This window comes from Enoplosus armatus, chromosome 4 (assembly GCF_043641665.1).
Source record: "Enoplosus armatus isolate fEnoArm2 chromosome 4, fEnoArm2.hap1, whole genome shotgun sequence".
In the NCBI taxonomy this organism is placed as follows: Eukaryota; Metazoa; Chordata; class Actinopteri; order Centrarchiformes; family Enoplosidae; genus Enoplosus; species Enoplosus armatus.
The window spans coordinates 912,501-937,315 of NC_092183.1; the positions used below are offsets into that span (position 1 = coordinate 912,501).

At 44.5% G+C, this 24,815-nt stretch overlaps 1 protein-coding gene across 2 annotated transcripts in view; it reads right to left on the reverse strand.

Annotated features, from left to right (window-relative positions):
• The window catches only part of ogdha (oxoglutarate dehydrogenase a), a 37,571-nt gene extending 12,973 nt beyond the window's left edge, over positions 1-24,598 (reverse strand). Inside the window, exons 1-8 of one of the 2 annotated variants that reach the window (XM_070903675.1) lie at positions 24,539-24,598; positions 22,011-22,418; positions 16,988-17,164; positions 11,965-12,067; positions 9,015-9,059; positions 6,186-6,230; positions 3,106-3,221; positions 2,825-2,979 (exon numbers count right to left, since the gene is read on the reverse strand). In XM_070903675.1, the coding sequence (XP_070759776.1) occupies positions 2,825-2,979; positions 3,106-3,221; positions 6,186-6,230; positions 9,015-9,059; positions 11,965-12,067; positions 16,988-17,164; positions 22,011-22,250 (881 nt within the window). In that variant the 5' untranslated portion in view covers positions 22,251-22,418; positions 24,539-24,598. The remainder of the gene's footprint in view (positions 1-2,824; positions 2,980-3,105; positions 3,222-6,185; positions 6,231-9,014; positions 9,060-11,964; positions 12,068-16,987; positions 17,165-22,010; positions 22,419-24,538) is intronic. The other variant, XM_070903676.1, reaches the window with a different exon arrangement.
• Positions 24,599-24,815: the final 217 nt, after the last annotated feature.

Consider the following 24,815-nt stretch of genomic DNA (forward strand, 5'->3'; position numbering starts at 1 on the left):
TCGCGTTGTGTGTCGTATGTCTTGTGTTGTGTCTTGTGTGTCGTGTCATGTTGTGTGTCGTATGTCTTGTGTCGTGTCATGTTGTGTGTCGCGTTGTGTGTCGTGTGTTGTGTCTTGTGTGTCGTGTCATGTTGTGTGTCGTATGTCTTGTGTTGTGTCTTGTGTGTCGTGTCATGTTGTGTGTCGTATGTCTTGTGTTGTGTCTTGTGTGTCGTGTCATGTTGTGTGTCGTATGTTGTGTGTCATGTCATGTTGTGTGTCGTATGTTCTGTCTTGTGTGTCGTGTCTTGTGTTGTGTCTTGTGTCATGTTGTGTGTCGTATGTCTTGTGTTGTGTCTTGTGTCATGTTGTGTGTCGTATGTCGTATGTCTTGTGTTGTGTCTTGTGTGTCGTGTCATGTTGTGTGTCGTATGTCTTGTGTGTCGTGTCATGTTGTGTGTCGTATGTCTTGTTGTGTCGTGTCTTGTTGTGTGTCGTATGTCTTGTTGTGTGTCGTATGTCTTGTTGTGTGTCGTGTCATGTTGTGTGTCGTATGTCTTGTTGTGTGTCGTATGTCTTGTTGTGTCTTGTGTGCCGTGTCATGTTGTGTGTCGTATGTCTTGTTGTGTCTTGTTGTGTGTCGTGTCATGTTGTGTGTCGTATGTCTTGTTGTGTGTCGTATGTCTTCTTGTGTCTTGTGTGTCGTGTCATCTTGTGTGTCGTGTCTTGTTGTGTGTCGTGTCATGTTGTGTGTCGTATGTCTTGTTGTGTGTCGTATGTCTTGTTGTGTCTTGTGTGTCGTGTCGCGTTGTGTGTCGTATGTCTTGTTGTGTCTTGTGTGTCGTATGTCTTGTTGTGTCTTGTGTGTCGTGTCGCGTTGTGTGTCGTATGTCTTGTGTTGTGTCTTGTGTGTCGTGTCGCGTTGTGTGTCGTATGTCTTGTGTCGTGTCGCGTTGTGTGTCGTATGTCTTGTGTCGTGTCATGTTGTGTGTCGCGTTGTGTGTCGTGTGTTGTGTCTTGTGTGTCGTGTCATGTTGTGTGTTGTGTCATGTTGTGTGTCGTATGTCGTGTGTTGTGTCTTGTGTGTCGTGTCATGTTGTGTGTTGTGTCATGTTGTGTGTCGTATGTCTTGTGTCGTGTCATGTTGTGTGTCGCGTTGTGTCGCGTTGTGTCTTGTGTGTCGTGTCATGTTGTGTGTCGTATGTCTTGTGTGTCGTGTCATGTTGTGTCTTGTGTCGTGTCGCGTTGTGTGTCGTATGTCTTGTGTCGTGTCATGTTGTGTGTCGCGTTGTGTCTTGTGTGTCGTGTCATGTTGTGTGTCGTATGTCTTGTGTCGTGTCATGTTGTGTGTCGCGTTGTGTCTTGTGTGTCGTGTCATGTTGTGTGTCGTATGTCTTGTGTGTCGTGTCATGTTGTGTCTTGTGTCGTGTCATGTTGTGTGTCGTATGTCTTGTGTGTCGTGTCATGTTGTGTCTTGTGTCGTGTCATGTTGTGTGTCGCGTTGTGTGTCGTGTGTTGTGTCTTGTGTGTTGTGTCATGTTGTGTGTCGTATGTCTTGTGTTGTGTCTTGTGTGTCGTGTCATGTTGTGTGTCGTATGTCTTGTGTTGTGTCTTGTGTGTCGTGTCATGTTGTGTGTCGTGTCATGTTGTGTGTCGTGTCGCGTTGTGTGTCGTATGTCTTGTGTCGTATCATGTTGTGTGTCATGTTGTGTGTCGTATGTCTTGTGTTGTGTCTTGTGTGTCGTGTCATGTTGTGTGTCGTGTCATGTTGTGTGTCGTGTCGCGTTGTGTGTCGTATGTCTTGTGTCGTATCATGTTGTGTGTCTTGTTGTGTGTCGTATGTCTTGTTGTGTCTTGTGTGTCCTGTCATGTTGTGTGTCGTATGTCTTGTTGTGTCTTGTGTGTCGTATGTCTTGTTGTGTGTCGTGTTGTGTGTCTTGTGTGTCGTATGTCTTGTTGTGTCTTGTGTGCCGTGTCATGTTGTGTGTCTTGTGTGTCGTGTCATGTTGTGTGTCTTGTGTGTCGTATGTCTTGTTGTGTGTCGTATGTCTTGTTGTGTGTCGTATGTCTTGTTGTGTCGTGTCGTGTTGTGTGTCGTGTGTTGTGTGTCGTGTGTCATGTTGTGTGTCGTGTCGCGTTGTGTGTCGTATGTCTTGTGTTGTGTCTTGTGTGTCGTGTCGCGTTGTGTGTCGTATCATGTTGTGTGTCGTGTTGTGTGTCGTATGTCTTGTTGTGTCTTGTGTGTCGTGTCGCGTTGTGTGTCGTATCATGTTGTGTGTCGTGTTGTGTGTCGTATGTCTTGTTGTGTCTTGTGTGTCGTGTCATGTTGTTTGTCTTGTGTGTCGTATGTCTTGTTGTGTGTCGTATGTCTTGTTGTGTCTTGTGTGTCGTGTTGTGTGTCGTATGTCTTGTTGTGTCTTGTTGTGTGTCGTGTCGCGTTGTGTGTCGTATGTCTTGTTGTGTCTTGTTGTGTGTCGTATGTCTTGTTGTGTCTTGTGTGTCGTATGTCTTGTTGTGTCTTGTGTGTCGTGTCGTGTTGTGTGTCGTGTCATGTTGTGTGTCTTGTGTGTCGTATGTCTTGTTGTGTCTTGTGTGTCGTGTTGTGTGTTGTATGTCTTGTTGTGTCTTGTGTGTCGTGTCATGTTGTGTGTCTTGTGTGTTGTATGTCTTGTTGTGTGTCGTATGTCTTGTTGTGTCTTGTGTGTCGTGTCATGTTGTGTGTCTTGTGTGTCGTATGTCTTGTTGTGTCTTGTGTCTTGTGTGTCGTATGTCTTGTTGTGTGTCGTGTCATGTTGTGTGTCTTGTGTGTCGTGTCGCGTTGTGTGTCGTATGTCTTGTCGTCTACCTGGTGGAGCGGACCATACGGGCCAGCAGCGTCCTCTTCTCCTCCAGAGTGAACTGCATCACTCCTGGAGTCTCAAACTTCTGTCTGATCCACTGACACTGCTCCAGGTCGTTGATGAACATGAACTCCACACCGATGTGCTGACAGTACGCCATCTGACCAACAGACAGTTACAAATTACAAAAAGACTGTTCATCGTTTTCCCAAACACGTATCATCTAAATGAGTGATGTGAAGGGCTGCAGGTTCAGGTGGAGCTCTGTGTGTGACTCAGTGTTCACCTCCAGTCGGCGTATGATCTCTTTCAGAGGCAGGGCGCTCTCTGAACCTCCGATGAAGGTGGTGGTGGGCAGCCGGAACACCTTGTCCAGGTCTGACTCATCCAGACCGTAGAAGCCTACACGTCCCATGATGCACCAAAGCACAGGAGGGGAGGGAGAGGGAGGGGATTCAAGGACAAAAAAGAGGGAAGGAGGTGAGAAAAGGTTGCAGGACGGAGGGAGAGGACACCAAAGAGATGGACAGACACACAAACACGCCATGGGCAAATGAAAACATGCACAAGTGAGTTAGTAATGAATGAATAAATGAATGAATGAATATTATAAAGAAGTGTACAGTAGTATTTTCTCAAAGCAGACAGACAATAAACATGCAGATCAGAGGAAGGAGGAGGAGAGGAAACAGTAGTTTGAGAGAGGATGGAGGAAGTATTTGTGGTGCAGCAGCAGGTTGAGTAGTTTTACAACAAGCAGGACGGGATGAGGATCAGTTGAAGGGTCCAGAACAATAAGAAAATAAAAGCAAGGAGAGACATCATTAGTATCATTCATTTCAGCCAATCAGAAGGTTCACACATCAAGCCAGACATGAAGAGTCCAGGATCAGTGTGGTGATAATAAACCTCATGTTCAGATCAAACCAGATGTGAAAGTTTCTACTAACAGTGTTGTGTGTGAACCACAGCCTGATATTTCTTATTATTAATTATTATTATTAAAAAACTCATCAGTCATCATCATTCATCACCAATAACACACACACTGCAGTTCATCTGGACTCCCACACACACCGTCCTGCTGCCCCAAATACTCACTAGAGCTCCACATGTGGATTCATCCGCCGCTCAAAATAGTCCCCAACAGATGCACTATTTCCTGCTGTTAGTTTGATTAAAACTACAGCGAGCAGCTGTTGGAGGGAATGACTGAGCCTTTTAAACATGAAACGATATATTTGTTTTAGTGTTTGGATCTGAACGTGGGAGATAAAAATATCGACTAACACCAGACTGATCCTGTAACAGGTGACACCGGCCAGGACTTCTGACAGCAGACTGAACTGAAAACTAAACAGCAGCATTTAGTAACAGTTAGTGACAGGAAGTGGGTTGTTTCCCCCCAAAATTAAGATCAGGGTGGAAGCTGTGCAGCACTGACGAGGATGCAAAAATATTTAGTGATTAATATAATATTTTCTGGCTTGCTTGAGATTTTTTCCATCTGAATCCCATTGGTTGTGGAGGTCAGTGTGTTTGGGGCCAAAGATCAATTTAGTTGAACTCAGCTCACAGCTGCAGGACCGCTCACGTCCTTTAAAATATTCACTTTTCATCCGTTTGGCAGCAGATCTATTTAGAAAGGTGGTGATAATGTTTCCAGCCAACAGCCAACACAAAATCTGTTCCATCTATTCTTCTGTTTAAAATGAAACGCTGCAGCTGTTGGGTTTTTCTTTTTTCACAAGATTCAGGAGAAAGAAAAGTCTCTAAATCTTAAGAATCATAAAATGTGCTCTGTTGTACAGATTTTGTTACAGACTGTTAAGAACAGGTCCAGGGTCTGTGGATTAACAGATCTACGTGATCCAACTATCAAATCCTGGTTCCAGCAAGAAAGTGATGGGAGCTGAGAGCAGAAGTTTCAGTGTCAGCAGGTTCAACTCCAGCAGCGTCAGAATGAAGCCTGACTCTGAGTGGCAGCAGTGCAGAGACTCTAACACAGAGCAGCAAATACACTCTGAAACAAGCTGCTACTGTCAATAAACGCATGTTTACTATTTATTTGTATAAATGTGTTATTAAGCACAATTGTATGAATCAAAGGTACGACGCAGCTTAAATTCATATGGACAAACCGGCTTGAGCTCCTCCCTCAGCCGGATCTTTGAGTATCGACCTGGATTTGTGGGTTCGGCCCGTGAGTGTCTGCAGCTGATTGGTCCATTCTCAACATCCTGCCTTTTAAAATGTCCAGTTTCCAGCAGCACTCTGTCCTCAGATCTGTGAGATCCTGTTCGCAGAGCGCTCTTTGTAATTCAAGGTTTCCTAGTCAAAAACATTTGATTATGTAACGAATTCATTTATTAAAAAAAACAAACTAATATCATCGAACTGAACAGACAGAGGTCTAATTATGGTCTGACAGGTTACGTTGACGAAATATAGTTTTTGAAATTAAATCGAATTAATCAAATGGGAAGAAAGTGAATGTTTTATCAACTGAATCGGAGCTAAAACACCTGGAATCAAGTGTTTTTATGGCGTTTCCTGTTCTCTGCACCAACGTCACCCAGAGCAGCAGCACCAATCTACATTCATGGGTCACTTCCTGACTGGTTGACCTCTGCTGACCCCTGTATATCAGCACTGGTCTCCTGGAAGACAAGACAGAGGGCGAAAAAGGAGGTTTCCAGCTCGTTTAAAACGGAAATAAAAAATCTCCACTTCACCACAGAGAGAGAGCAGCGATGTGTTCATGACAGCAGCGATGACTGAGCGACATGTTGGGGGGTTATGGATGTTTAATCTGTTATTCTGCAACTTCACACTGATTATGGGACAGTTAGGGGAGGATGTGTTATGAAAGAGATGAAAGATGGAGAGAGAAAGTAGAAAGATGTGTGTGTGTTTATGTCACATGAGCAGCAGTGCTGACTTCCATTTAAAATCCCTCTGTATGAAAAATGATCCTGCAGAGTCCTTAAATCCAACGACACCACGACCTTAAACGTTTCCTGTTACACTCAGTGAGCAGAAAACACTCAACCTGCCAATCAGAGGGCTGAGCTGAGCAGACTGACAGCTGATTCAGCCAATCAGAAAGCTCCTCTGATGAGATGAGCAGCGAGGAGGAAACACCGCAGACACAAACCAATCACACGACTGACAGCCAAGCTGGCCAATCAAGAAGCAGAGTCTCTCTAAAGACAGCAGGCAGACGGATCACTGCTCAGCCTCTTCCTCACTTCCTCCTCCTCTGAAGAGGGGGAAGTAGTGAGGACACTCTTCTTCTCTGCTAACAGAACATGTGGCAGCCGAGGCGTTCTGACAAACAAACAGCAGCAGGTTTCTGATCTTTACCGCTCTGTCTGCAGCCGACACTAAACTGTGAGTGGCAGTCTGACTCTGAAACACACAGTCACAACACTTTGTTCACTGCATCTTCACGGGCTGAAAGGACATGAGGACAGATTCAGGGCTGCAGGCCTCGATGCTGAGACACTACTACTGTTAGCATGGAGTGAAAAAGTCATGCAAATCAGATTTTCTTTAATCGCAGTCAAAGATTTCAAATAGTTTAATTGAAATTCAAATGTCACCAGACACGCTGCAGCACAGTGTCTCACTGCGTTATAACTCCAGCAGTGTTAGTACTGTTGACATCTTCGGTCCTCTAGTTAGCTCAGAAACACACTGAGGCTAAAGGCTAAAACTGTAGAAAAGCCATAAACAGCTGAACAAAGAGAGAGAAGAGCTGAAAGGAGATTAAAACCAAGAGAAGGTGAAAGGAACCTGAAGCCTCGCACCACCAGAAACATTATACAGGCTAACACCGCTCAATAACAAAGGCTGAACGTCTTCTGCAAGTGAAGCACGTTTTTCATTTTATTCTCAATTTATTTCATCCATCTTTTTTTTAACCCAGGAAAACCAAATTGAGATTAGAAATGTCTTTTCTACAGCATTCTGGCCGAAATACAAATAAATCACATTTTCTTTCATTTTATTTACCACAAAGGTGTTTTAACAAAAGCACTGAAACGTTTCAGGATAAATGTGGGACGTTCATCACTGTGAGACACCGACAGGAAAACTTCAGCCAGTGTTGCAGGTCCAACTTACAGAGCGACACGGAGAAGATGATTTTTTAACTCATGGCCACAACTGATGGAAGGTGAGACTTCAGTCAAGCACTGTCACACTTGTTGTTCTTGATTTTATAACTTGATATTTTGTAGTTTGTTTCCTTCCTTGTTTTTATATCTTTCTCCTTTCTTTTAAAAAGTTTTTCTTTGTAAAGCAATTTTTAACTTTAACGTTTTGAAAAGTGCTTTATGATATTTGTTGAATCCATAGGTCTTGCAGTTATTTGTGGTTTATAAAAATTATTGGATGTTAAAATTTTAAAGCTCTGTTCCTTCTTACTTTCAGGAAAACTGGAAAAATGAATGTTTGTCATATTTAAAGCTCCACACGGTGTTTACACTGAAGCCTGTCATTCACAAGGACATGAAAACATGGCTGCCTGAAAGTTACTTATGTTTGCTAAATGTTTTAGTCTTGTAATAGAATACGTGTATTAATAATAATAAAATCAGGGTTATTCAGGGGAAATCCAGTTGTATGGCCTGTTGTTTTGCCTCCAGGTCTAGAAAACGTTACAGATGTTATGTGCAGAATGCTGAACAGAGTAAACTTTAATCATTTTGTGGCCACAGTTCAAAATAATGTTCTGATGTCACCTTGAAGGCTGCACGTGAACTGACGACTCTACGTACTGTTCTACTGTTTACTGGACAGAGCAGAGTGCTAGCAGCAGCTAGAAGCTAACAAAGCTAACAAAGCTAACTACACCGACCAGAACACACAGGAGACTTTTAGAGGTCAGAGAGTCTGAAGCAGACACACAGTCAACAGTGGAGGGAAACATCCTTCAGTTTGTGCATTTAGCTGCATATTTTTGTCAAATGTGTCTCTGAGGTTCCTCACAATGTTTCCCGTGAACTGAGGTCTTAGAGGGATATTTCACTCTGGTTCAATGTCTGATGTCAAACGTGGTCCTGGAGACACCGACTGTAGCAGGAATGAAACTGAAACAGGTGTGGTCCGAGTAAGGGCGCCGTAAGGGGGGCAGGAAGTAGAGAGGGGGACATTGGCCCCCACACTTTACACCCCTGGACCATATTCACTTGAACTCACGGATCACTGTATCCCAGTACGTTAGTATGTGGGTGTGGTCCGACCCTTGAGTACTGAGTACTCTTGTAACTCTGCAGTAATGACTACTGAGTACTCAGAGGTCGGTATCTTTTGGGGTATTTTAGGATCAGGACGTGGTTGTCTCATGAAGTTACTGTACTGGATCGGTCCCAGGTATCTTCATGATTTCAGACAGCTGCTGGGTTGCTTTAAGGTGCCATTTCAGTTGTTTATAGGATGAAATCTTTTAAATGACTGTATTAGAAAATATTTTTGTGTTCTCAGTCGTATGTTGTTCGTCTATAACTTGCTGTAATTGCTGTCTGTCAGCTGGGAGACCAGCAAGGAGATACTCAGTATACTTTCTTTTTTTAAATGTACTTCACTATGCACCTGTTTTTGTACTCCGGCTGCAGTGACATTTCAATTTCCCAGCATGGGATCAATTTAGCTATGTACCTAATGTGCCGATTTGTATGGGTAGTGATATTAAAGTCAAAATAAAGTATATCGGCCATGATGTGACTGGTCCATATTAAATACAGTTTCAAATGTATGTCAAACTAATATTTGTACAAATAACAAATAAATCCTGGTCTGTGTAGTCTATTTCTTTTATGATCATATTTTTGTCCTCATTTTCATGTTTAGCCTGCCTTTTAATATTATGAAACACTAGTTATTAATAACCAACATTCATTAACTCCTGTAGAAACAAGTTTGATAAAAGCAAAGACAGTGAACCAAATGAAATATCCCACCCTCTAGTACAGCAACCTCTACAGGGGCACAGGAAGTCAGAAACAGGTCCTGCTGTCTGCTGGACCAAATGTACTTGTCAGTCCAGCAGACAGCAGGACCTGTTTCTGACTTCCTGGAGTTCCTGTAGACGTTACATACACACTACTGCAGTGAAAATACTCTACTAAAGATGAACAACTGGCTTCACAGCACTGCGCAGTGCCACACCAGCGCCTTTGTTTCTCGTACCTCCTACCGTTAGGATTCTCAGCCTCTCCTTGAACACAGCCAGGTCTGGAAGGGTCGCCAGCAGGGGGCAGTAAAGGGAGAGACACCCGGACACCATTAGTGACCTACAACCCGCTCAAACCCGACACCCACGGCCATTTTGCACCACCGCCACAACTGTCTACAGCTAAAACATAGCACAACACAGGCCCGGCATCTCAGCATCTCCACCACCTTTTTATTTGTTCAAATTTACAGAAAAGGTCCAGAGGTTTGGTTTGGAAAAGGTGTGATTTTTGAATGAAGTGGTGGAGAAAGAGATGTGTAGTCAACACCATGCTGTGCTTACAAAGTCCTCAATACAGAAGCCACACCACAACCAACCCACACTGAGGGTTTCACCAAACAGGAAGCCATTCTCCACAAGTCACCTTCACTACAGCATGGACGGGACTAATTCCTGAGCTGCAGGACTCTAAACTGTCCTCTGTTTTCACTACAAACTTTAAATACTCTGTACACATACCAGAGTGTCTGATCTCAGAAATATGATTCACAATCTGTCCCTGCAACACTATCAGTTTGAGTACTGTTAAATCATTGTGACAGTCCCGTAAAACGTAGGTGTAATGACTCATGTAGTATTTTGAGTGTAAGGGACTGAGTCAGATGGTGCAACAGGATTTTCACTTCAGTAAAAGCAGTCCAGTTAGGCAATGCTAAAGCTAATTAGCAGTTAGTGGCAATGCGAGCCAAGAGAGCTCAAAGTAAGAGACAGGACATGATTTAAAACACACCTAAATAAACTGATTTAGTACTTTAGGAAGTATCCAGTCAGCTGAGACAACAAAACTAAACAAATAATCAAGAGTTTCCTTCGTTCATACTGTCCTAACAATCTGTAAACTATTCTGAGTTAACAGAAATACACAAGTTAACTGTTCATTCAGTTAGTCTGAGCTTTGAATCGCTGTACACGTCTATGACCTTTTCATTCAAATAAACAGCTGGAAAATAATCAATCAGAGCTTTGTAGTTGGGATGAAGAGACGTGTGGCTGAGATGTTTGAAGCTGAACAGGTTGCTGTAAGCCAACAGAAGTTTACAGAAATAACAACTCAATGATCAACATGACAAACGTTAAATTAACTGCGGGTGAATTAATAGTCTCTACCACTTCTACAACAACTAACCAATCAGCAGTCTCCTTTTAGTTGATTTTCAGAGCAACACAACCTAAACAAATATCTTTTAAAAATGCCTGAAATTAACCAGTAAATCTCTATAAAAACATCATTTTGTTAAGCACAACAATGTCTTTCCTGTTTATCATCTTGTGACCCTGGTGGGGGTCTCGACACCTAGGTTGGGAACCACTGTGACAGATGGACTCCCAGTTGTCCATGTAGAGACACTGCTCTTCATTTTCTTATATAAGAGCACCTCAATGTCTACTGTCACTGTCATCCTCTACTGGAAGTCAATTCATTAGCAAATACACTGCAGTTCCCCCTGAATGAGGATTAATTGGGCCTGCCACAGGTAGACAACATATAGCAGACATTTCCATATATGGACACATGACACTATTTAGCAGATTCAATATTAAAATTCCCATTTAAAACCAGTGGTGTCAAAGGCCCAAGCTGGACACCCTCAATGTCTCTTCAGCGATCAGCCAACAGAAATAAGCCAGAGGTTACTGATACAACAAGCTAACGAGAAGCCAAACAACGAAAAGCAAAAGCTAAAACACATTCGCTGCTGAAAACACGTCTAACTACAGCAGCAGGTTTCTGCCATCACATCACAGATGCTGCAGAGTCCAGAGCAGCTAGTTACGGATGCATCACCAACAGGGTTAGCACGAAGCTAACAGCTCAGCAACAACTCATCCAAACACCGCTAACAGTATTATCCTGCTGGGGTCAAACGTCCTCCAAAGGACGGTCAAACAGACCTGAAGTCATCTCAGAAACTTTGAATGTCTCCGTTGAACTGTCTGTTCTGGAGCTTACGATCAAAGCACATGGCCTTCCTCAGCAGACGGAGTTTACACAGCTGTCATGGCGTTTCAGATGTACTTCTAGTTCGTAGTGGCATGATGGAAGAACGTAAAGTGCTCATCTGCAAACTATCTGCTGATTAAGATCACGAATATGAGTCAAACTCCAAATCAGCTACTAAACGGATCTTAGGTCATTCTGTCAAGAATTTACTTAAATAACATCTAGTTTTGAATAATGTCTCAGCGTTTTAATCATATTCTATTGCCCAAAAGAAAAGCTCATCTTTTTATTCGCACATCTCATGGTTGTTTATTTACAACCAGGTGTAAAAGGATTAAATCCACAACACCTGAGGGCCAAATCTATTTCTGCTTGCTGAAGTGAATCCAATTAAGATCTTTCTTGACAAACCTATCAAACGACGTGACCCCGGTTCTAATGACGATCTGTGGAAGCTTAAAGTCCTTCCAATAAAGAGGACGGTTCCAGTTTTAAGGTTCAGAAACATTCAATCTTTGAAAGGGAGTTCATTTTAAAGTACAAAGTAAGAAGGATTTAGATGTTATAGAGAGACTTGTCGTAATCAAGAAGGTTTCAGAAATTGTTCCAGAAACATGCCCATAAAAACTACAACTTTTCAAAAAGACTCCCATTAACAAAACATTATAAGTTAGATGAAGTTTCAGAAACATTCATCACATGAGAACATTCCAGGAACATTTGAGTGATGGACAACGTTTCAGAAACAGTCATTGTACACGAGAAGGTTCAAGAACTTCTAATGTACAACAAGGTTTCAGCTCAAGACAAAGTTACAGAAACATTCCCAGAGCAAGAAACGTTGACAAACTTCCCCCGACTATCGGGACATTTCAGAGACAGCCGGACTGCGAGGCAGACCAGGAGAACACAGGAGCTACAGGAAAGACCTTCTGGTTTTTTCTAAGGGTTTGGCTCCTCACCCAGCTTGTCGGAGGAGGTGATAATGTCAGTGGGGACACACGAGTCCAGATCGGCGTCCATGATGCCGAGGGGGTCCAACTGGGCCACATGGTGCCCTCGGATCTACAGGGAGTGACAACAGCACAGAGCCCACCCAGGGCAGGAGGAGGAGGAGGAGGAGGAGGAGGAGAGGATGGAGGTGGTGGAGTGAGGAGGAAGAGAAGGACAGGAACGGAACGAAGTGAAGGAGGGGGTGAAGAAGAGGAGGAGGAGGAGGAAACAAGATGTAACAAAATGGCCGAAAGAGAGGCGGCAGGGTGTGGAGAGCCGAGTGGATGAGAAGCAGGATGGAGTGGAAGATTTATAAAAGTAAAAGAAAGGAAAGATAAAGAAAAGGAGGAACGTCGAACAGAAAAAGAAAAAGGGCAAAAAGATCAACATCGAAACAGGATTTGACACAAAAACAAGGACAGAAGGAAGAGGTTGGACAAGAGAGGAGGAGAGAGGGAGGAGAGAGGGAGGAGAGAGGGAGAAGAGAGGGAGGAGAGAGGGAGAAGAGAGGGAGAAGAGAGGGAGAAGAGAGGGAGGAGAGAGGGAGGAGAGAGGGAGGAGAGAGAGAGGAGAGAGGGAGAAGAGAGGGAGGAGAGAGGGAGGGAGAAGAGAGGGAGAAGAGAGGGAGGAGAGAGGGAGGAGAGAGGGAGGGAGAAGAGAGGGAGAAGAGAGGGAGGAAGAAGAGAGGGAGGAGAGAGGGAGGAGAGAGGGAGAAGAGAGGGAGGAGAGAGGGAGAAGAGAGGGAGGAGAGAGAGAGAAGAGAGGGAGAAGAGAGGGAGGAGAGAGAGAGAAGAGAGGGAGGGAGAAGAGAGGGAGAAGAGGGAGAAGAGAGGGAGGGAGAAGAGAGGGAGGAGAGAGGGAGGAGAGAGAGAGAAGAGAGGGAGGAGAGAGGGAGAAGAGAGGGAGGAGAGAGGGAGAAGAGGGAGAAGAGAGGGAGAAGAGAGGGAGAAGAGAGGGAGGAGAGAGGGAGGAGAGAGGGAGGAGAGAGAGAGAAGAGAGGGAGGGAGAAGAGAGGGAGGGAGAAGAGAGGGAGGAGAGAGGGAGAAGAGGGAGAAGAGAGGGAGAAGAGAGGGAGAAGAGAGGGAGGAGAGAGGGAGAAGAGAGGGAGGAGAGAGGGAGGAGAGAGGGAGAAGAGAGGGAGGAGAGAGGGACAAGAGAGGAGAAGAGAGGGAGAAGAGAGGGAGGAGAGAGGGAGAAGAGAGGGAGGAGAGAGGGAGAAGAGGGAGAAGAGAGGGAGGAGAGAGGGAGGAGAGAGGGAGAAGAGGGAGAAGAGGGAGAAGAGAGGAGAAGAGAGGGAGAAGAGAGGGAGGGAGAAGAGAGGGAGGAGAGAGGGAGAAGAGAGGGAGGAGAGAGGGAGGAGAGAGGGAGAAGAGAGGGAGGAGAGAGGGAGAAGAGAGGGAGGAGAGAGGGACAAGAGAGGAGAAGAGAGGGAGAAGAGAGGGAGGAGAGAGGGAGAAGAGAGGGAGGAGAGAGGGAGAAGAGGGAGAAGAGAGGAGAAGAGAGGGAGAAGAGAGGGAGGAGAGAGGGAGGGAGAAGAGAGGGAGGAGAGAGGGAGGAGAGGGAGAGAGAAGAGAGGGAGAAGAGAGGGAGGGAGAAGAGAGGGAGGAGAGAGGGAGGAGAGAGGGAGAGAGAAGAGAGGGAGAAGAGAGGGAGGGAGAAGAGAGGGAGGAGAGAGGGAGGAGAGAGGGAGGAGAGAGGGAGAGAGAAGAGAGGGAGAAGAGAGGGAGGGAGAAGAGAGGGAGGAGAGAGGGAGGAGAGAGGGAGAAGAGAGGAGAAGAGAGGGAGAAGAGAGGAGAAGAGAGGGAGAAGAGAGGGAGGAGAGAGGGAGGGAGAAGAGAGGGAGGAGAGAGGGAGGAGAGAGGGAGAAGAGAGGAGAAGAGAGGGAGAAGAGAGGGAGGAGAGAGGGAGGGAGAAGAGAGGGAGAAGAGAGGGAGGAGAGAGGGAGGAAGAAGAGAGGGAGGAGAGAGGGAGGAGAGAGGGAGGAGAGAGGGAGAGAGAAGAGAGGGAGAAGAGGGAGAAGAGAGGGAGAAGAGAGGGAGGAGAGAGGGAGAAGAGAGGGAGAAGAGGGAGGAGAGAGGGAGGAGAGAGGGAGGAGAGAGAGAGAAGAGAGGGAGGGAGAAGAGAGGGAGGAGAGAGGGAGGAGAGAGGGAGAAGAGAGGGAGAAGAGAGGGAGGAGAGAGGGAGAAGAGAGGGAGGAGAGAGGGAGGAGAGAGGGAGAAGAGAGGGAGGAGAGAGGGAGGAGAGAGGGACAAGAGAGGAGAAGAGAGGGAGAAGAGAGGGAGGAGAGAGGGAGAAGAGAGGGAGGAGAGAGGGAGAAGAGGGAGAAGAGAGGAGAAGAGAGGGAGAAGAGAGGGAGGAGAGAGGGAGGGAGAAGAGAGGGAGGAGAGAGGGAGGAGAGAGGGAGGAGAGAGGGAGAAGAGAGGGAATAGAGAGGGAGAAGAGAGGGAGGAGAGAGGGACAAGAGAGGAGAAGAGAGGGAGAAGAGAGGGAGGAGAGAGGGAGGGAGAAGAGAGGGAGAAGAGAGGGAGGAGAGAGGGAGGAAGAAGAGAGGGAGGAGAGAGGGAGGAGAGAGGGAGGAGAGGGAGGAGAGAGAAGAGGGAGAAGAGAGGGAGAAGAGAGGGAGAAGAGAGGGAGAAGAGAGGGAGGAGAGAGGGAGAAGAGAGGGAGAAGAGAGGGAGGAGAGAGGGAGAAGAGAGGGAGAAGAGGGAGGAGAGAGGGAGGAGAGAGGGAGGAGAGAGGGAGGGACAAGAGAGGGAGGAGAGAGGGAGGAGAGAGGGAGGGTGGGAGGGAAAAGCAACATTAACACTCAGGCTGGAAGCAGTTTGTTTGTTTAGCTCAGCGTTCTCACCGACGTCCTGGAAGCCGCTATTGACCGGAGCATCATCAAAATTCACACAGCTGATTCCCAGAGGATCCAGCTGGGTGTTGTGATGCCCCATCACCTAAACACACACACACACCTGGTTACCACACAAACAGCAGCAACAGGTAGTCCTGGTTACTGGAGGTCTTCACAGGTCCATATAACTAAGAGCTGACCCAGGACTCCAGATTACAGTTTATCCAGTCTAATCAGGTCCAATGGGGTCCTGTTGTGTTGCCTGCTGCCAGTGTTGAACCTCTCTCTCTAACTGGGTTAGCTCCGGGTCTGATTCGGGTCTGTTCGGGACAGGGTCTTAATCATATCAACTATCGCCAACTGCTGATGCTCCTGCAGATTTGAGGACTATTTTATGAACCAGTGAGGAAAATGTGTTTATGTATAGTTGTTGATAGTGACCTTATCAAATACAGTTTCTCCATCTCTGTTATTATAAAGTGCCACTGACTCGGTGTTTAGCCCCACATCATCCTGAAGACACGTCACCTCAGGTAAAAATGATGCCACACAGTGTGGTTCGATAAAAGGTCTGCTGTGGTAGTCCACTAGTAGCCGTACATGTGTTTCTATTTACAACTAGAATATTTTATATATATAAAATATGTTTTTCTGAAAGTCAGTGCCATTAAACATCATGACAGAATGAGCCGTCACGTCCCTCGTCTGCTCTCTACAAGCTTCACTCTGCTGAGAGAGAAGTTAGTGATGTGGAAGTGTTCAGATTCAGATTATAAAATATGGATCTACTGTAGAGAAACTAACACTGTGCTGTCCTGAGTCGATGTACACTGCTGCAGTTACACCTCCTGTTTTGGATCAGTTTGATTTGAAGGTTCCGTTTCACCATGTCGGACTTGTGAAGACCTCCACTACCTACATCCGTAATCAGGGTTTCTCAAACTTTTCATGACACCAGCTAAAGAGGCAATCTGTTACTTTAGTAATTTCATGTTCAACAGCATGAAGGAAGCTCCACTTTCACTATGTATAGAAATCTGTGGTTCCCGAGCTTGAGAAACTCTGAACTACGTCATACAATATCAAACACACACTAAGAGTTTATTCATAACTTTCAATTGTGTTTAAGTATGATATAAATATAATGATCATCAAACGAAATTATACACGACTTCTAATAATAATAATAATAATAATTAAATTTAATGATTACTTAAAGATAAAAAAAAGACAGTAAAACATTATAAAAATAACAAACAAGCTTTGAAAACGCAGTTTCATTAGTGACAAAGCGTCTGTTGGCTGCACTGAGCTCCATGTTTCAGGAGGTTCTGGGGAACAAAGGTCAAGTTAAATAGCACATTTTACAGCCATGCTAGTCCAGCAGGGAGCGGCCAGGACCCAAATAAGGACGAGAAAATAAAACACATTTTTCAGTTTTTAGGAATTTCTATAAACAAAAGAAAGAATAGTGTAGAGTTCAATTTAAATACATATTTATTAAATATAAATGTGTGCAAACTAAAACCTTAATACTAATAGTTATTGTAGTTTGGCTTACTTGATTCTCAGAGTCATAACTCATAATACAAATTGTTTTAACACACAGACATGATTCATGATGAAATCATTAATCGTCCATATATCTGCTCAGAAATCATACAAAAGACGCTCCTGACTGCAGAACTTGCCTGAGAATCACCATGTTTCTGAGTTTCCATCAGTCTCAGTGATCCAGTGATGGTGGTCTGTTCATCCAGGAGCTGTATGTAGTTATAGCCCATAGCTAACTCACCGAATCCATGGCAACACTATACTCCCTGTTTACATGCCCCAGAGCATCATGGGAACTGGAGTTCCAAAACTTTGAGCATATTATCCCCAAAACAGAAGTAAGACAAAAAATAATAATGGCAATCAAAAAAATAATATTAAGTTAATTAATATTGAGGGTTTTTTCATGTTAAATGGTTGTTTTAATTTGGTGAACTGACCCTTTATGACATATTGGAGTCTGGGATGTGGTACCAGGTCACATCAGGGAGGAGGCCCTTCTAGCCTTGCATCCTGCAGATTATCAGTAGTTATACAGACAAGCTGTATGTGGAGGGTATAATCCACCTGTGTGTGTGTGTGTGTGTGTGTGTGTGTACCTGGTAGGCCCTGATGAGGGACTGGACGGCCAGGTGATCCTCCACCAGCTTCTCCACGTTGGGCTGAGCTCCGACCAGAGAGGAGAGCTGAGGAGCTGCAGACAGACCCAGAGGAGACTGGTAGGCAGCACCGGGAGGAGCACCGGCGTTAGCATTCCTGAAAAACACATCCCACGACTGGAGAGGAGGAGGAGGAGGAGGAGGAGGAGGAGGAGGAGGGAAAAAGAGGTGAGAGAAAAGAGGAGGAAGGTAAAGAGAGATGGAGGGAGACAAAATGAGATGACTTTTAATAAAATGATAGAAGGTTATTCCAGCTATTCCTGTGAACACCTTTACTGAAACACACACACACACACACACACACACACACACACACACACACACACACACACACACACACACACACACACACACACACACACACACACACACACACACACACCTGAAAAAGAATAGTTTCTGTTGCTCTGGCTGTGAAAACAAATCTCCCTCTGGAGCGGCATCATCTACATCTAATCCAAAGCGTGCTGTGCTGGAGAAGAGTTGTGTAACGTGACTTCAGGGCGTGTCTCTCTGTCAGCAGGCTTTTCAGCTATAAACACTTGATCCAACAACACGTCATGTGAGCTAGTTCTTTTCCTAAAGGGCCTCCGCCCCTCTGAAGCCCCTCTGAAGCCCCTCTGAAGCCTAAACCCAGAGGAGGGTTAAACACGCAGGTGATGGGAAAGGACACCCTGAGCGCTGACCAACACGGACGTCTGTCTGCAGAAACAAACAGGATTATGTTGCAGGCAGAACACAGCGGCGCTCCCTGCACACAGAGCACCGTGCAGCATCAGGTTTCTACTCAGTGACTCATGAGTCCAGAATGAGTTGAATAACCACAGACTCTCTGCTGCTCACAAACATCTCATTACAGTCTGAACTCAGCTCTCTCCACGATCAAAGACATTTCCAAACACACTTCACATTTTGCTGCAGTGCCGCCCTCTTCACACAATCCTTTCTGGAAGCTTTAGTATCATGTATATATATGTATAAGATTACGACATTAACACATCACTTCAGTACATAAAGCAGGGGGAACCAAGACCACGTTCTGCTTATCAAAAACTACAATGTAGTTTAAACCAGTGTTTTGGTTTATTTTGATTGATTTGATCTGGTTTCATTTATCCATCATGTTCTATGAAACCAACAAATCTCCATTAGGGCTGTCGCTTTTTATGCTAACTCGTTTGAACGCAGTAAAAACAAAAGCATTGAGTGTTTGACTTTGATTTTTACAGTTCTAAGTTATAAGCACAACTAGTGTGTTTGAAGTAGTTTGCCTTGTGGTCCAACAGAGGGCGCTCTTAAAATCCACTGTCTGCTCGATCTGTTGCAGCCCTATTGATCGATCGGTAAACTAAAACAATGAATAAAAATGGAGGAAGACACCAGCGAGCAAAGCAGATAATCAGGACACCGAAGCAGCTGAGAGGCAGAGCGAGGAAGTGTTTGAGGTTCCACACCGGAGATGAAAAACCAACACAGAGTAGACATTTAGTAAAAAGCAGCTGTTACTCTACAACTACAACAAATCTGAGGACTCAGCTGCTGCAACACAAGTCTCCAGAGACCACCTGGACAACCTCGACTGACTGCAGACTTTTCACCACACTCATTCTCAGCATCCAGAAGCTCGTACGAAGGCCGTCACCAAGGAGCCCGAAGATAAGAAGGATGTGTGGCCCACTGATGTTGTTTCAGGAGGAGCTTTTCAGGACAATAACAGCACTGGAGCCTCGATATAAAACCCACTGTGTGCGACTGTGTGATGATTTAAGAAGCTGGCAGATTAACAGTCCAACAGGTTTATGTAAAATTTATGTCCATAATAAGACTGAGCTGCAACCTTGAAGCAACCGATGGCTATTTTTCAAACATATCATCAAAGTAGTACTTCCTCCAGCCTCAGTTTGCAGGAGAACTCCCTTCACTTTGTTGTGGTAAAATTTAAAATTAAACTGCGGGACGAGTCAGACTGGTTTAAGACTGGTTTTACAAATCCTGTTTACAGCAGACTCTGAACCTGCAGATGACTCTGTAAAACAAAACTCTCTTCCAGGATGCAGAAACCATCTGAGCCGAGACATAAAGAGTCACAGATGTTGGTTTATAAAACACAAACACTGCTCATTGTGTCTGGCTTGTAGTTCATAATGAGCCACATGAAGCCAACAACTTCTTGTTTGTATTTTCATGTTCTTGACTGTTACAATCGTGTTAACATTAAATGGTTTATTGTCATTGTACACAGTAATAACAAGTACAATGACATACAGTTTATCTAACTACATATTGCAAACAGTAAAGTTGCTCTTTGAACAAGATGGATAAAATATGGATGCTGAAGAGCCCCCGGTCCTTTATGTTTGACCCCAACATCAGAAATCACACATGACCACATCTCTGGAGAAAACTAAAGAAAGCTAACTAATCTAAAAACAACCAGGACAACTGAGACACTGATTAAAAATGATGCAGCGTAATAACATATTCAACTCGAGGCTGCAAGTGGAAGACAGACACCTGAGCAAGTTCCATTCACTGAAGAAAGCCAGTAAGTGAACCTTGAGTTTAGAAGAGTTCATGTTATGTTCCCGAGGTGACGGAGGAACCTCCACAGATCAGGTGCCCAGTTCACACCTGGCATCAACATGCGTCTCCAGTGAACACTTGTGATTGGATCTCACGCTTTAACCCTATATGCAAATAAACACGTACATAGAGACCAAATATTTCACTGTTTATCAGACCACAAATGAGTGTTTCTGGGGGCCGGGCCTCAATGATTACTGTACAAAAACACAACTTTCTAACTTTATGCACTGACTTTGGAAAAACTCGATCCTGATGGACAGAAAGATTTACTTGTTGCTAAAGTAACCGCTAACTGTAGCCATTAGCTAATTAACTCAGTTAGTTGCGTAGTGCGTTTTTTGGGCTCAAACGAGTTGGAGGCAGAAAGAGGACTAACAGGAAGTGTCTGACTCATTCGAACACCACACTGCTCTGTTTGACCTTCTCTATACAACTCAGGACCAGCAGGGCCGACATGAATCACTTACTTCAGTTTGAAGCGACAGCAGGAAATAAACTGGTGACATGAACTGGGTTTGTTTCCACTGAAACCCATCAGAAGCTGTAATATCTGGACTCATCTACATATAATTACGTATAATTAATAACTGTCAATGAGCAGGTGCAAACACACCTGTGTGTGTGTGATGTAAGTTAATGCAGACTCATCACTTCCTGCAGCTGCTTGTGTGTCACACTGAAGCAGCAAACAGACTGACTCAGGCTTTTACTGTGAAGGAGCAGCAGGAAGTCCAGACTGAACATGTGTCCGTTCACCTGTTGAGTGACAGTTAAAAAGAACTTTTCACTTTGTGTTCATTAGTGCTGCCGTCTGCAGGCTGCAGTTCTTTCTTATGCATGACAACGACCCCCCCGCAAGTGGTGCAGGTGTTAAATTCTTCCTAAACAATGCAGATGTTTCATGTTTTAGATGTTATGCATTCGCACAAGAAAAATAAACATTAAAAAAATGTCTCCAAGCTAAATTATTTCAGTATTTTTTGACTAAATCCTCCAGCACTACAATTTTATCAACAGGAAATGTGTTTACTGTTCAGCCCAATCTGCACTTTCTACTCAGTTTACTCAGTATGTGTGCTCCAGACGTATGGGAACAAGCTTGTTTGATACAGACCACAGCAGAAATCACATCATTAACATTTTCATATTTCTTTTTCAGTCAAAATGACCATTTCCACTGAAATCGTGACTCACATCACAATATCTGACAAATCAACTGCAATATGATTTAATTTCATATGGTTCAGCCCTTCTCAGATACAAGCAGCCCCTGCATCGTTTCCCGTGTGGTTTCTGCCGTTGCCATGGCAACATGGTTAACAGGGGGGCACGTTGAAAAAGGTTTCTGCCATCATGTTCACATGGAAACACTGGCGTTGGCGGAGCTTGCTCGCTTTCTGAATGTACATTTGGCCCTGAACGCACCCCGAACACTGATTTAAATAAGTGACATGATCGTACTAATTCCCATTTCTATTAAACAACATTACTGACGCACAGGACGTCTCTATGAGGGCCTGAATCCACTCTGTGTAGCTGGAAGCTAAGTCGATCACAGCAAGGTCACACTGTCTGGTCTTTATATAACAACTGTGACATGTAACATGACACACACACACACACACACACACACACACACACACACACACACACACACACACAGGATAAACATTAGATGGACTGTTCACGTCTAATAGTCCAGATGAATAATAGTGATAATCTCTCATTACTATTTAAACTCTGCAGGTGTTGAGGCCTCACCAAACTTCAGCTGTGGATCATCCAGATCTTTGGTTTTGTTCAATTCAATTAAGATTTTTAAGGTAAACCAGGTTTTGGAGTAGATCTACTCTATACTCTGTGTAGGAATAAAATAAGTTCAGGGGCTTCAATGGGAATATTTGTGTTATTCTAACTGCCCAACCTTCATGATTCTTGATTTTTTAATCAGCTAGTAAAAGGATATCATGGGGAAACCTTTAGGACACTGTAAATCATTCATAATCATTAATCCTGATTAACTAATCACGAATACATAACTAACACCCCAATATTCACCTGGTTTAAGGTAAGGGTTTGTGTTTTAAGAACTGACTCTTGCCTTCAGTTTGGACAGTATAGTAGCTCCGTCATGTGCTTCAAGCAGCTATTATTAGCCTGGTTGTCCTTCAAGACTCAGTGAAATGTGTGGGAGTCCCTGTAGGTAGATCACTGAAACACCATCGGCTTCATTCGGTCCCTTAGGGGGCGCTGCCTCCCACCAGCTGTGCAGTGGTGGCAGGCACTTTAATTTCAGCTACACCATGCCAGTAAACCACCATGACAGATCCCCGGTGTGTAGTCCTCCAGACCAGCAGGGGGCTTCACTGCTCCTTACCTTGTGAACACTCTTGGGGTTCTCCAGCCAGGCGTAGTACATCTCCTCCACGTAGTTGGAGCTCGTCCCATTCAGGAACGGCTCCGAGGCCACAGGTGCCGTGTAGCACCTGATTGGCTGAAACGTCCTTGTGCCACCTGTGGAGGTGACTGTGATTGGCCGCTGCTGGCCGACAGTCTGAGCCGCCTGCGAGGCGGTGAGCGGACGCAACCGCGCCGCACAAGTCCTTAAACGATGCATCAGCAGTCCTTAAAGTATCTCACACACACGATGGTGGTGGTCAGTCCGACGGGCCGGACGTCCTCAACCTCAGAACGACGACGGGATAAAAACTCACTCCACCGGGGGTCAGACCCAGAACAGAGAGGGATGACTGAAAAGTCCACTGTCCACTGGTCCGTTTGTCCACTGAGAGAGGGAGGGAGAGGGAGGGGTAGACACTGTGTTAGAGGTTTAAAATGGTTTTTAAAGTCACTTCATTAATGTACAGAGACACGTGTTGAGAACAGACTGTAACAACGGAGGAGTTTACAGTGTGAACGTCTGCAAATAAAGATTAAAAACAAGGACCGAAAAGAAGAAGGGCAGAGGGGTGTTCACATGTCAGCAGGAGGAAATAAATGCATGATGCATAGAGTGAAGTGACAGTGACAAATGGTTAAATTAAGGCTTGTGCTGTGCTTGCTTTACACATTTGCATGCACCCTGCAAAGCTCTCCTCTAGTGTTCTGAGGGGGCGATTTTCCATGTGCTTTAGGTTTATGCTTTTTTGAGTGTGTGTGTGTGTGCGTGTATATATATATATATATATATCATTTTTATAAATACTCAGATTTATTACTGATGATTGTCAGTTCCACACTCACCTATTACAACAGCCTGCATGAGTCTCATGTTTTACCTTGAAGACTCAACGTTTTGTTGAACAGTTTTTCACACAGTCAGAAAGAAAGTGCGCGTCCAGGTCATAGTACAGTTTGAGATTGACTGCTGACAGCTCTGTCAGCTTAAGAGTGAGCCACACTGGACAGCTGCAGGAGGCTGTACCAGCGTCTGGTTCAAAAGTATCCCGGCTGATATCCTGCGTTACTCTGCTTCCTGACTGATTATTCAAATCATCAAAGGGGGCGGCCCTAGTAGATTGTCTAATTGTATCTGAGGATGTGTACTGTACTATTTGTACATATTTATTAGGTGGTGTACATGAATTTTATAAGATATTTTTATTGTATTTGTTGGCTGCCTTTTTAACATCTGGAACAACAGAAGAAAATTAGGTCTTTAAGCTAACTTGGCTCATTTACAGTTCTTTTACCTAATAAAATAAAACAACACTGGTGCACTCAGCCGTTTGGATATTTGGAAAATATTAAAACATGTTTTCATGGCTCCAAACTAAGGTGTCAAAAAAGTTATTGTTTTGGCAATATCAATAGCCAGTCCTACTGAGATGTGTGTTTTTGACTTGATATGTTGAGACACCTGTCACCTGTCAAACACGACCCTGAGGTCACAGTGAGGGCACTGCTGTTTCCCTGCAGTCTGAGATCCTGCCAGCTGTTATTGCATACTGAACTGCCAGCTTTACGCTCCTGCTCTACATCCCACAACCACTGACATGTGAAAAGCAGCGAGAGGCAGTAAAAGTTCAGAAAAACCATCAGAAGACTTTAATCCCAACAACAAAAATGTAATTTATGTTGTTTCCAGTGTGACAGAGCTGAGTAACCTCTGCTCTGTCTTCATTAGTTCCCTCAGCTGGAGCTTCCCCGTCTCTGTTTTGACCTTGTTGGGTCTCCACTCCCTGCCTGCCTCCATTCTCACCCACCACCTGCCTACCCGGCTCCCTGATTGGCTGACTGACAGAAGTCCCGCCCGGAAAAACGAAACCAAAGCTTTACTATTGGCTACGCCAACTGTCGGTCACTTTGTCCTTTCACAAGTCATGAGTTCCCGAAAATTTCTGCCTGATTTATCAAAACATTGTAAAATGATCTCCTCCGAATCTTTTTTTTCGTGAAAATGACAAAACCTGCAGACTGAAAGCTAAAGAGTGCTGGTTATTACTGATTAGCTTGAGAGCTAACGTGTTACGTTATGTAATTAGCCGGTTAGCATCTACTTTCGACTCTATGTATACTGCCATTAGCGGTTTGGCTAGCGGCTGGACGGGCTGTAATAGTTACTTAACGGGTTTTAGGAAGGTAACTTCAGTGTGAATACCAGCATTTTTCTTCTATTCAGTGAACCACAATTGCCCCCCACACAGACAGTTTCAGCAGGTATTCTGACAGATGCATAAGCCCTCACGTTAACGTCTGTTTGCCTGGCCGGACTGTGTGTGTGTGTGTCTGTTAGCTAGCACGCGGCTAATATGCTAACAGGTTTTGTCTTTCTCAAATTCCTCAAGACGGATTTTAGTTTTCTCTAAACCGAAACCAGGATGTGTCTCTGTGTGACGAAGCCGATCAAATAATCTCCCTGTTGACACTCAGACGTCGTGAAAGTCTTAAGTCCCGGTTACTGACCTCGAGAAACGAGTTTCAGCGGCTCCCCTCTCGGCCGGTATCCCGGATGCCCTTCGCCTCTCCCGGTAAAATGATGACAGTTCGGGGCGCGGAGCATGGAAGCCAGGCCTGTGTGGAAATGACGCAGCACTGACGTGATGACGTATGTTAGAGGCGTCGCGAATAGTTTTTAATCATCTAAATTTAAATGAACAGAAATAAAAACATATTTTAAAATGATATCTTTTTAAAATGTGTTTCATATAATGGTTAAATATACAATATGATTAAACATGTT